This window comes from Lepeophtheirus salmonis, chromosome 14 (assembly GCF_016086655.4).
Source record: "Lepeophtheirus salmonis chromosome 14, UVic_Lsal_1.4, whole genome shotgun sequence".
Lineage (NCBI taxonomy): Eukaryota > Metazoa > Arthropoda > Copepoda > Siphonostomatoida > Caligidae > Lepeophtheirus > Lepeophtheirus salmonis.
The window spans coordinates 26,899,767-26,913,445 of NC_052144.2; the positions used below are offsets into that span (position 1 = coordinate 26,899,767).

At 32.0% G+C, this 13,679-nt stretch overlaps 1 protein-coding gene across 1 annotated transcript; it reads left to right on the forward strand.

Annotated features, from left to right (window-relative positions):
* Positions 1-10,279: 10,279 nt before the first annotated feature.
* On the forward strand, positions 10,280-13,390 carry LOC121129125 (uncharacterized). Its single transcript, XM_040724802.2, has 5 exons — positions 10,280-10,546; positions 10,783-11,162; positions 11,715-12,600; positions 12,673-12,868; positions 12,960-13,390. Exons 2-5 carry the CDS (start codon positions 10,828-10,830, stop codon positions 13,088-13,090), a joined length of 1,548 nt encoding a protein of 515 aa, XP_040580736.1. The 5' UTR covers positions 10,280-10,546; positions 10,783-10,827; the 3' UTR covers positions 13,091-13,390.
* Positions 13,391-13,679: the final 289 nt, after the last annotated feature.

Sequence of the window (13,679 nt, forward strand, 5' to 3'; positions counted from 1 at the left end):
TTTTTGTTTTTATCATTGGCTTTGTAGAAATAAAATCCACCTTTAACATGTGAAAATAATAAAATGCTAGTTTGTAGTCCTGAGAGTATCAAACAGTTCTCTATATTGATGGAATTAATTAATTCTCAATATAATTTGGACTATTGCAATATTTTTAATATTTCAAAGTAATCAAATCATTGTATTATTATTTTGAATAAATTTGAATGTAGATAAATAGTGGGGTGAAAGCTCCCCTTTGTCCAATGAAAACGATCTAGAACTTGGAATATGAAAAGAAAATTCCTCAATCGAATATATATTAGAAATTATTTTTTTCTTCTTCCTTTTTTGACCTCTTTACAAGTAAAAAAGTAAATGAAATATATCTTCATAACAATACCTCCCGAAAATATAAAAGATTTCTACATCATTCAAATAGCTCATTGGATCGTTATGATGGGCTTATACATTTTTGTCAATTTCGATTAATCTAATTCTTTTTTTGGTCTGTTTGAATTCCTTCACATCATCAAGCTATGAGAATGTTAATTAAAGTGTTAAGAATTAAATTTAACAGCTGAATAAGTAAATTCCATGTAGATATTAAAAACATAAGCATTTTTGCAACTGATATTGAAATAATGATTATACTTTTTCGCATATTAGTGTTTCATTAATATTAAATGGGATGAACTAATGTGCATATATGTTCCGTGGCATCAATTGGGGGTGGGTTGGAGGCCCTGTAGCCTCCCCCCCCAAGTTGAGAAATGTTTACAAAATTATCACTTGGGAAGAAAACATTTTTATGGTAAAACAGAAGAGAAATTTTTTTCTTTTCCAAAAAAAATGTTCATTTCACCAAATTATACAATAGAAGAAAAAAAAATAATTTTTGAAATTTAATAAAAAAATCTAAAACCCGAGCCTCCATACTAAAAAAAATATATAACCCTGTAGACGCCCCTCATAAAAAAATATATCATTACAAGGGGCGTCCGCAGAAGGCGGGCTGGAAGGGATGTAACCCTTCGCCAAACTTAGGAATTTTTTGTTATTACTTTAAAAAAATTCTTCAATGGGGGAAATTATGAAGCAGAGCAAAGAATTTAATATTTGAATTTTGTTTCTAAAAAATTTAATTTATTTGTGAAAAACTATAGATTTGTGAGGGTTTTTTTTCCAAAAAAATTAATTTTTCAAATTTTGTTTGCAACAAATTAATTTCCTATGTAAAACCTTATACAGTTCAGTCCTGGATGATCTCTAACTTGCCTCATGGAATATTTTAGTTAGTTAGTTTTTTTAACATGTTTCCAGTTACTTTCTTGATTTTAAGAATCATATCCATGGCATTTTGAAATTTAAAAAAAAATAATAATGTTTGAAGTTTATTTTTGAAAAAATAAAGATTTGATATTGTAATTTTTTTCTACTTTTTTTTTTGCAATAAATTTAATTGTCTTTGGATTTTGAAAGTTTTTTTTCAAAAAATTAATATTTGAAATTTTTTTGAACAGCCATGGATTTTTGAAAAAAAAAAGATTTTAATATATATTTTACTTTTTTCAAAAAAATTTCATTATTGAATTTTTTTTTCAAAGAAAATCTAAAAAACAAGCCCCTCAAAATATAATCCTGCGGACGGCCCTGATTACTGGGCAGTCCGTTTTAATGGTTCCCTGCCACGGTGTTATCTCTAACACAAATTTTACGGTCAGCGGTCAATGTTTCTGCTTATTTCTCCAAATCAGTGTTCTACACGATCATTGGTTCTATTAGAAATAGCTACCTGTACGATGTGAACAATTTCCCACAATTATTGAATAAAATTTCAATAGTTTGAAATAATTGGCTTTATACCATCTGATCTTGGGCCTTTTTTCGGTTTATTTTCAAATTACCGGTTATATGATCCAATAAATATAACGAAATGGTGGATATGGCGTACTGTTTCAGACAAAATGCAAACTCTCGCTCCACGAATAAAGGGAGTTATAATTTTAGGAGGTGTCAATTTTTTACTATAATCAATTGTATTGCGTCAACATTTAAAACAATCTTGAATAAAAATCGAAAATAATTAAATCCCCCCATTTTAATATTTTACTTCTTATATGCATACAGCCTAATATTTCATAGACCTTTCTCAATTAATTATAGACTTTGTATTCAAATTTGTGGGATAAGTTGAAAAATCCAAGTATTTTCACTACAGTTAAAAACCTTTATTTGCTTTAAGAGATAATTATTGTCCCCGATGTGGTCTTTTGAATTAAATCCAATCATTTCTCATTATTTTATTTTAACGATCAATTTTGGCTAATTTAAGTTCAATTTACGACAGCTGAAAAAGGTTAATAAGAATAATTCAATATGAATTGACGATAATTTGTCGAAGAATACAAATTTAATCCACGATCCATTTTGAGAACAATCGTTCAAGCTTGATTTTGTGTTGACGAGTAACTTTTGTTATTCCAAAAACTTAAAATGTAAAGGGACTATAATATCTACACATAGCCCTCCTTTGAAAATCGAGTTATTAGACTACGGTCCATAGTAGAGTATTTTATTGCAGTTAATGCAACCTTATTCGAGACCCTTCTTGATTTGCCAAACTCAAAAACAAAAAATAAAAAGGGACGTAGCACAGTAAACAATGGCCTCGAGAGAAATTATTTTCTTCAATTCAAAGTACTTAAGTTTGATTCACGGTTTTCATTTGTATTTACTCAATAAGTTTGGAAATTGAAATGACAATAATATATATTCCAATTGAAGTCTACATAAGTTAAAAGATCACGGTTTTTTTCTAAACCACATAATCACCTCATAGTTCCCAATAACTTTATATATGTAATAATAGCAGAATAGATTATGGTTTCTACAGACAAAACGTTCAAGAAAAGAGAAACGATATTAAGATATTATAATATTATATTAAACTAATATCATATTCCATTTGTTTTCAATAAAAAAAATACTCACAAGTATTAAAGAAAATCAGGGGTGAACTTGATGAGACCATTGTCCAGGTTATACAATTGTACATCACAAACTCCATTTTATAAATCGAATTGATATCAATGTGATTGAAATAAGGGATTTCTGCATTTCAAGACAATGAAATAGTTTTCTTAGATTCAGAGGCAAATTAAAAGTGACTTAAGGAGAAATGGAGTCAATTATTTCAGTGAAGGAGCTGTGGATGAAGAATGATAATTCTCTCTCTTTGTTTCTGATAGGGTTTTACAGTCGACTATTTTGTTGCTTTATGGAACTCCTTAGTTCTTATAGAAGTATACGATGATTTCATAAAAGATCTCGCAGAATTGATGTATTTTTGAGCTTAGAAACGATGATTTACGAGGTCAGAAGTCACTATCAAAGACATTAATGTGTAGAAAAATCTGTACAATAAAGGATCCTTCCATTAAAGGAGATACCATCCACCGAGTGAGGCACAAAAAGGAACCGAAGATCAGAATGTATGTGACTAGAATATCCAAATAGAATAATATTAAAACTTGGGAATGGGAACAATGGGTAACTTAGGATCCATATTTAAGAATGCATTGTAGGACATGTACTTTGTTTGTTTATTTTTCTTTAGAAATTTGGAATACAACGGAAATATTGATACATTCAAACGGATCATATTGACACTATCTGGTTATAATTGGAACAAAATATGAAATATATTGACTAGATTACGGAAATTATGTATCGTGCAATAAATAAAACTATAGTTTAGGTTATGCATATTGTATTCATTTATTCATGCAGCATGAAAGTCAATATAAATAAGGGAAATTTTGATCCCACTGAAAAGACCTATACGGAAAAACAGCATCACTGTAAAAAATGCGTCAAAATGAGCTATAATGAAAAGAATCACAATAAAATGAATGACCACCAAAAAAAAAAAGACTATACAGGGTGCGTGGACAAAATCTGCTACATTTTAAAGACGACATTACTCCATTAGCTGATGTCTGATCCCTCTGTTTTTGGTGTTAAAAATTTTCCCGGGCTTAGGCTTTAGTTATTGTTTAACACTTGCAGTGATACCATCATTTTAAGTGCCCAAGAAAAGTCATTCTGTTCCATGAGAGAGATCGTAGGTGCGCTGCCATTCAAATTATGCTTAGCGATCACATGAAATTAAGCAATGATGACATCTCTGGCCTTCTGTCAATGCCAGTTAAAACGGTCAGAATTCTCAGGAAGCAGCTGGAGGAGTTATCAGACCCGATGGATGTTGTTGGCAATGCTTTTTCGCTCGTACTCTTATCCTCTTGGCCTCCCTCATCACCGGATTTGAACCCGTTGGACTACTTTGTCTAGTACTAAATGGAGAACTTGACCAACCGCTCCTCCCATAACACTAAGCAGTCTCTCATCACCTGCATCAAGGAGAAATTCAGTGAGATAAAGCAGTGGAGATCCAAAATGCCTGTTCTCGGTTTCGTAGCCGCATTGTGCGGATTTTGGCCGCAGACTGCGGCTACATTGGATAGCTATCTATTCAATGTAGATAGGTGCTCGATATCCTAATAAAGATATTCGTTTTTACTTTATCAATAAATATCATAAAATAAGCTTGAAGTTGTTATTTTTTGAAGAGGCAGATTTTGTCCATGCACCCTGTACATTCATACAAACATTGCTTTATTAATATATGAGTATATGGATATTAACGATATTAAATTGTTAGGTCAGATGGAGTTAATTTAATACAGTAGTGTTAGTCATAATTAATCTGTGCTATTATAATTGTACAATTATATACCAAAAAAAAAATCAAAGATCTTCTACAACGAGATGAAGATCAATGTCAAGAAACGCATAAGAAATCAGTTTTTAGTGATGTGGTAACTGGTCCGACACGTGACTACAGAGGGATTCTTAACGTTCTGGAGAAAAATCTTGTTGACTAATTTGACCAAACCATGTTACATTTTTTTGTCAAAAATAAATGTATGTTGTCCATTTTTTTTTTTTTTTTTTTTAAAAATTTGAAATTAGCAATTTCTTTCTTAAAATTTCTCTGTTCTTCACAAAAATACCCTTTATATTTTGTTGTCAGCTGATGGTTTCCTCTTTTCCCTTGATACGTCATGACTATATCATTTTTATTTTTATTAATTAACAAAGTAATAAGTTATTCTATACATATGCTCTGTTTCCAAAAGGACAGGAATACAATATTTTGTTGATCCCTCGTCGTTTATATAATATATATATTGGCAATTTTATTATTTCTATAAATAAATTTTGGATATTTCTTCATAGAAATAATATGATACCTACTCTTTTAATTAAATATAACTAAGCAATAATATAATATTGTATCGAATGAAATACTATGCATATTTGAATAATATGTAATTTATTTTGAAAATAGTGAAGCAATAATGTGACAGTGATAGTCTATGAGTATATAAGATATAAATAGCGGTTGGTATGATTGACTTATTTGACTAACTACCAGATGATTTCTGGCCTTTTTTCCTTTTTTCTTTTTTGGAGGAAAGGTTGCGTGATACAATAAAGATAACGACGTGTCTAAAAAATTTAAATTTAAAAAAAAAAAGTCATTCAAAAAACATTCTGTCGAAGTTATCAAAGTTTTCTAAAAAATAGTAATAATCCTTATAATGGCCATGAATGTAGTTTTTGTGAACAGTCTTTTTCTACACCTCTCAAAATTTCTGTAAACTAAGATAACTAATAGATTTTATCTAGATCTAGAGAAAGGTTGAAATACAACACAAAAAAGAGCAAGAGACTCGTACTTTTGGAGCACAAACTCAAGTTACATTTAAGTAACCCATTGTTTGATATAAATTACTAAGTAATATAAAATGTATACTAGGTATGTACAAACAATATTTTTACGAGGTTTAAATAGGTACTCTAAAAATAGATGTATTCAATTGATTAAATATTTACCTATTTTCTTGTTTAAATACCATAAAAAATAAGAAATTTTTTGAGTTGTTATTCGAATCTGAAATAAACAATAATATATTAATAATATATACATTTTACCTATGAAAATTAATTATTTTTTGAGATGGTTGTAAATTAAAAACAACTATTTATGGTAATCTACATAGATATCTACAGTCAAAGAATTTTTTTATAGATTATTTAATAGATATTGGCTCCTATTATTTCTAAATAAACATAATAAAGTATTCATGGCAGTCAATGAGTTTTGTAAATATACTTTTTTTTTTAAATTGCAAATTCATTTTCCTATATTAATAATAAAATGTTAAATAGATACAATTTTTTATTATATGGAAATGACATTTGAATCTCATCAAATCATTTTGCTTTGCTCAATTGTATAGATAATGATATGTAGTTCACATTACATACAAGATGTTATATTCTTCTGGCAAGAAGAAATAAAGGAGAAAATATGTAATAAGAAGCAAAATTGTTGCAAATTCTTCTATATACATTACGTACATGTCAATCAAATAGAAATGTGATATTTGCCCTCCCAAAGACTCGTTTATAGGAAAGGAAATATAAAATATTTTCAACCGTAAAATCCAAATAATGAGAATAAAACATAGGGTTTACATTTGTTAAATTTTCAACCCAAAGATATCCCTAAAACATCAACAACTCCTATGAGGAATTGTTATGCAAACTTTTGATATGTCTTTTATTATTTTGATGTTTCTTTAATTGGGCGGATGGAATTGGATTGCTTAATTATAAGTAAATATAGGATTTGTGTAAGAGGACGAGGAGAAGGCAGGAGAGAGATATATGGTATTACTAATTATGACCATTTTTAATATCAGCTGCCTGTTATATGATTTTGGGGGAGAAAATGGACTACTGCTATAGAGAGTCTACGAGGGTATCTTGAAAAGTACACGCAAAGTCCAAGATATGACACTAGTGGCGCGTATCGAGGTTATTTTTAGTTAGGTACATCTCTTGGAAGAACACACTCTAACTTTCAGCCAGATCAGTCTATTTCTTTCTGTTTGGCATTCGTTTGAATCGAGGAATCAGCTGGAAAGATTATGGCGACTGTCTTTTGGATCTGCAAGGAATAATCCACATCAACTATCCGTAAAACGGTAAAACTATTACAGGTGTATATTATTCATCGTTATTGGACCGTTTGAAAATCGAGCTGGAAGAAAAACGCCACGATTGACCATAAAAAAGTCATTTTCCATCACGACTATGTACCAGCTCACACCTTGGCAATTGTGGTCGCAAAATTAATGGAAATAGGGTTCCTAGTCGAGATACCCAAAGCCCTGGCAATCTCATGTGCCTTCATTCTTCTGTCATCCATCGCCATATCATGGATTTTATTAACAATTTCTGGAGTAGTAACCTCAACAGGGTGTCCAAAACGTTCAGCGTCACTTGTGCAAATATGGCCACCCGAAAATTTTGAAACCACTTATAAACTGTTCTAATCGAATGTACAGAGTCCTTATAATGTTTATCAAGCTTTTGTTTAGTCTCTTGGGGCGTTTTGCCTTTCATAAAGTAATATTTAGTCAACATACGAAATTATTTTTCGTTCATTTTTTGAAAATCACTCCACTTCCTCGATTCAAACGAATGTCAAACAGAAAGTAATAGACCGATCTGCCTGATAGTTGGTGTCTGTTCTTCCAAGAGATACGAATAACTAAACACAACCTCAACCCACGCCGGTAGAACCATCTCTTGGACTTTGCACAGAATTTTCAGACGACCCTTGTACATTTAAAATAGCTTTAGTTTAGGAAAAATATTTTGAATATATTTTTAATCCTATATTTTTATATTATTATGCATTTGAAAAACAATTTAATTTTTCTTTTGGAGGGAGATGTTAACACTCCCACAACTGATTAAATAATTATCCAAAAAGAAGAAAGGACACACGTTCAATCGTTTTTCCTTTTCTAATTTATAATCTTAGTTTTTTTACTAACAAAATGTCTCAATAATTCGTAATGTAAATAGTGTGAATTCTTATATCATTGTATATTTAAAATATCTGGGACTAGGGTTGGTGCTTTACAGTATGACTCAATTTTTCAATATGACTACGATTTGGACTGTTAGAATAGGTTGGGGAAAAGTAATTTCGTATTTCCCGCCTTTTTTTAACAAAATATATCTTGTTCATTGTTGGTCACATTAGATCATACGATGAAACGTTGTAGAAGTGGGGGTGTATACTACAAACGCTTTTCGACAGTATAACGCTTGTTCGGTTCATTCGTAAATTATCGTGCGTCGAGTATGGAGGTCTCAATGGAAGAAATTCGCCATACTTTACATTTTTACTAACTGAAAGGGAAAAACGCTTTATTTCTGAAGCGGATTGTGACTGGCGATGAAGGAATGGATGACTTACGTCACTGTCAAGCGACAGAGATCCTTGTAGAAAGCCAACGAAGCGTCCCAGACCGTGGGCAATCTAAGATTAACTACCAGTAAGCTGTTGCTGTGTGTTTGATGGGATTTGCAGAAAATAAGCTACTATGAGCTAGTCCTGTATGGCCAAACACTCAATTCTACTATCTACTGTGAACAACTCTACCGTTTGAAGCTGGTGATGAAACAGACACGGCTAGTATTGATGAATATGAGAGGAATCGTGTTTCATCAAGACAACGCCAGGCAGCACATATCTAGATGACGTGCCAGAAGATACGGTAGACCGGGCAGGAAGTTCTTATGTATCCACCCAAAAGTCCAGACCAGGCATCAAGTGACTACCACAAGTTCCTGTTTATGGCCAACATGCTTGGATGTTCAAATTTTTCCTCAATATAAGCCTTTGAAAATTGGTTGTCAGAGTTTTTTTGCCAATAGGGACAAGGGCTTCTACAAGAAGGGCATTATGAAGTTGGATTGTCGTAGGCATCAAGTTATCAAACAGAACAGGGCATACTTGATTTCAATCGGATGATTGTAATACATCTTATAAAGTATTGAAATATAACTTAAAATAAGAAATTACTTTTTGCTCAACATATCATAATAAAATATTTATAATAATTGTATATAGAAGTTGAGGAAAATTCGTTGGAGCTGTAGACGTAGCGTAAAATATCAATATGGTTCCATGGAGTCCATTATTATAAGTTAGATTATCCATCATCACTTGGACTTGTAAAAGACACCGACAAACGTCTTTTATTTTTTTATTTTTCTTCACGATTTCGGCTTTTGTTTTTGGAAAGTAAGAAACAAAAAGAATTACCGAAGTGAAGATGTTCTTACATAAATAAATATATTTTCATCAATTCATCTATTGGAAAAGGTTTGAAACCTGGTTATCTGTAAACCCCTAGGATGACCTAACAAGGGATTTAATAAAGGACGTTTTAAGGAACGGTCCCAAAGACCTATAGGACTTTTATTGTATCTCAGACCAAACATATCAAATAAATAATTAATATCAAACAATTGTAGTAAAAGTTGATGACAATAAATTGAGTTATATTAAATATTTAAAATTGAGTTATATTAAATATTTAAAATTAACTTATTTAATATCAAAATTGATTTATTTCACATGTATTTTTTTTTTTTTTTTTGCTCCAATCAATGTGAGACATTTTGAGAGCTTCGTCTTAGGTGGTATTTCCTAATTATATTATATATGTATTCATTTGATTGGCATAATGTTTTTGTTTTTTCGTTTAGTCCCAGAGGATGTGTAATTACATATTGTCTCTTTGAATCCCCCCCTCCCCATTATTTTCTCATTCGCTATAAAAACATCAATAACTACATGTAATTTATAAATAACAATTTTTATGTGCACTTGAGCTGCAGGGTGGTTCTTTCTTACCCCTTTATCAAGTTTAATAAATATAAACAGGGTTGTTAGTTGCCATGTTAGCAAGAGAGACGCTCAAGAGTAGTAGTCGTGTGAGAAGAATAAAAAGAGGGGAACGAAAAGGGAAAAAAATTGTATTGTGAAAAACTCATATGCGACGTAGTCATAAATACAGATAGTTTTACGCTTAACCTCTTAAAGTATTGGTATTTTGAATGTAAAATACTAACTATTTAAGGAATAAATTTGAATTTCTACCGTGGTATATGTTTGCAAACCTTTAACATTGCTCTCAAAACCCTTCTTCATCATAATTAACTATAATTTGTTTGACATATTGCTTTAAGAGTATTTTACTACAATTTAGTCTACCTTTTTCTTTTTTTTCATTACTCGGAGGAGGAACAAACGCTGTTGTGTTGTTCCTTCCCCCTCCCCCAAAAAAAGCGCGGGTGTGAGTGCACTCTTTGAACGTGTGTGCGTGCAGAGAGAGAGAGAGACGAAGGTACACTTTGAAAATGATTAAATCCTTTTTTTTCCTTCGCCTATCGCTAGTTAGTTAGTTGTAAACTCTGTGCAGAGAGGGGTGTATGTTCGTGAGTGGTTTTTATATCGATCAAAAAAGTTATTTAAGTCTCCGTGAACTAACCGAGTGTAAATGTATCTACTAAAGTGTTGATTGTGTTTTATTCTATTATTTTTATGCATGACTTGTCGGGAATGAATTAGGTAAGTGACTGACATTCTGCGTCAAAATTATTCAATTATTGATATTTGAGATCACTTTGAAAAAAGGGCTCATATAAAAAGTACTTTTATGTTTAATGTTTGAAAAGAGAACTTGAGATTCCTTCTTTTGACTCTCCTCTATTTGAGTCTTATTTAAATACAATAATTTATCAGAGTATCACCTACTTGGGCCCATCGGATTTTCCTAATACCCTTAAAATTTTGTCCTCTTTCAGAGCCCTACTTTGGAACTCTTTTTGTTAAATACATCCACTAGGAGCATGGCCCCAACACCCCTCATAACTAAGGGTAACAATACTCTTGCACGCAAATGGCGAAAACTCAAAAAAAGATGCGCCAGTTTCTCATCCGTGGATGCCATTGGTGCACGAACTCCTTCTCCTTCAGGTAGCAAAAATGAAGTCCTGGATCATAATCAATCTGCTGAAGATGAAGACGACGGAAATTCTCCTTCCTCCAATTTATCCACTAAAATTCGTAGTAAATTGAGTCAGTGGAATGACGATATTTCCACGATTCGGCGGAAGGGCAGCGATCCCTGGTGGGGCTTTCATAATGCTGAAAGCAATAATGTCACTCTGAACGGAGTTAAAAGGTAAATAAAAAGGCGAAAAGTTCTACTAACCAAGAGGGTTATGAAATGAATTTTGCTGCTTCAATTAGTATTGTAGAGATATAGTTTCAAGAATTATATATGTATAAATATTCATCTGTTTTTATTTATATATATATATATTTCTACAAAGTGTCATGTATCACACTTCTTCATATTTGTTTAAGTTAAAAACATCTGCGTTGTCTTATGATGCTCATGTTTCTATGCTGGAAATTGGAGGCAAAAAATATGTTTCGAAGCTTTTTTTATCTCTTTCTTGTACATGGTACATATCATATATTTTTATTTTAACTCTTATATCTCATCAGAGACAAGTATTATTATCATTATATCTCACGAATTCATTACATAACCTTACATAGCATTTCATTTGAATATAATATATTTAATGAAATAAAAATGTCATATCATTTTTGTAAATGCATCATTTTATGTTTCATAAGGGATGTTCAAATGCCATTGGAATATTTGAAAAACTTATTATTGAGAGACATACCTATATATATTATAATCTTTTATGTTACTTTTAAGATATACTACAGTCGTCCGGACGTCGAGTCTTAAATACCGTGATGAAAAGGATGAAGATGATGAGTCTGAGGAAGATGAGGCCGAAGATGGCGATGATCTCTTTGTCCGAGCCTCTCATATTACTCAAAATTCCTCCTGTGTCCGCTCTGCTGTGATTAGCAGTACTAATCCTTACTGTACAACCTCTCGAGTTGTTGGGAGATCCAAAAAGAATAAGAAAACTGTGCCTTCCTGGGTTATTGATGACCCTCAAAAGACTTATAATCGGAATCCCTCTTCTCCCACACCACCACCTGTTGCTACGTCATCTCCATTGAAAGTTTTGGCCTCTCCTGCATCTTTATCCTCTTCATCGTCACATCAGGATCAGGACTCTGGCTACGATGGATACTGTCCGGACAAGGACTCTCCTGATAAATCAATTAGTTCATGTGAAGATGGTAGTGAGGAGCTTTATGGGAAATTTCGAGTGGGTCGTAGACCATTGCCCATTTATGAAAAACCTTTTGGAGGCCCTCTCCAACAAAGTCTAGTGACTCCATTATTAAATGGATCCTCTTCATCAGAATCTCAAATAGGTCTATCGAATCCTAGAAACTCCTCTCAGATTTGTCAGGCCACTGTCGTAAACCTAGTCAAAACAAAAGAAGATCTATCTGCTCCTCCGCCACTACCCCCTCGTCCTGGTGTACCTCCCAAAGAGAATCACCACCTCAACTGTAGTTCACTTCCTCGCAAAAGAAGAATGAATAAAAAAATAATGTACGAAATAGCTAACCATCAGGGGGATTTCAATGGTGAACCCCCCTCGTCTCGATTCGACTCTATGCATCGTAATGAGCGTGTTTTATCTCCTAATAACCTATCAGAATCTCAAGAGCCTAAGGTAAGATCCTGTCAGCTTTACTCATGATCAAACGTTTTTTAACATCTATTTTTTCCAATAAATTATTTAAAGGAATTGTCTCAGTTTTGTACAATGCCTAGACAGACCAAACAATTCACTATTCAGACTGTTACTTTCGAGAAGGGACCGGGAAACAAAAGTCTTGGATTTTCCATTGTAGGTGGAAAAGATTCACCTAAAGGATCAATGGGAATCTATGTGAAAACAATTTTTCCTACTGGGCAGGCTCAAGGAGTTCTTCAAGAAGGTAAATTATCTCTCTGTGAGAGAATATGAATCATGGTTTAATATTTGTCTATAGATATACTAATTTCTTTGCAATTTCCTTTAATTTCCAGGAGACGAAATTTATTCAATCAATAGTAATTCTGTTAGTGGAAAGACTCATCAAGAAGTTATTTCCTTGTTCAAAGAAATCAAAATTGGTACACTCGTCATTACTCTTGGTCGAAGAAAACCAAAATCCTAACAATAAGTTTGTTTGAACGTAGTTTTTCCCTCCGTTTTTTTTTGTTTCTCTTGTTTTGTTTCGATCACAGTGGTGATCAATTGATACCTTATAGTTTCAAAAAGAAGTTAATATTATTTGATAATTGGTTTTTTTTCTTTGCATTATTCCTTTATTATATATACATTATTTTTGATTTTGTGATAGACTGTGTTTTATTTTAATGTATAATTTCAATGGAGCTTTACAAGTTCTAATATAAATATATAATTATATATTCATGTCATTAAAAAAGTTAATAAATGATTTTTTTAAATACAATCCTTCTACATTTGATTCCCATCTGCGTTTATGGTTATAATACGTGTGATGAGTCATTCAGCGAGACAAGTACTGTTCTGCTCAACTTCTACTTTGTTCATGAGACCATGTGGGGTCTTGGCACGAACCATGATAGTGGTACGTTTCTCTGATAAGCAAATGTCCATATAATATATGAATATTTGATTATTCATAAATGCACCTTGAGAAAGGAAATTGCATATTGTTGATGAGACCATTGAGGGTGTTGAGTTGAGTCAACGTGATAATTATAGGCGAATGAAGTCCT

Bases quoted from the DNA above. Each gene is read 5' to 3' on its own strand.
- LOC121129125 (XM_040724802.2), top strand. From the start codon at position 10,828: ATGGCCCCAACACCCCTCATAACTAAGGGTAACAATACTCTTGCACGC. The intron at 12,601-12,672 runs GTAAGATCCTGT...AATTATTTAAAG, and splicing joins CAGAATCTCAAGAGCCTAAG to GAATTGTCTCAGTTTTGTAC. The intron at 12,869-12,959 runs GTAAATTATCTC...TTTAATTTCCAG, and splicing joins TCAAGGAGTTCTTCAAGAAG to GAGACGAAATTTATTCAATC.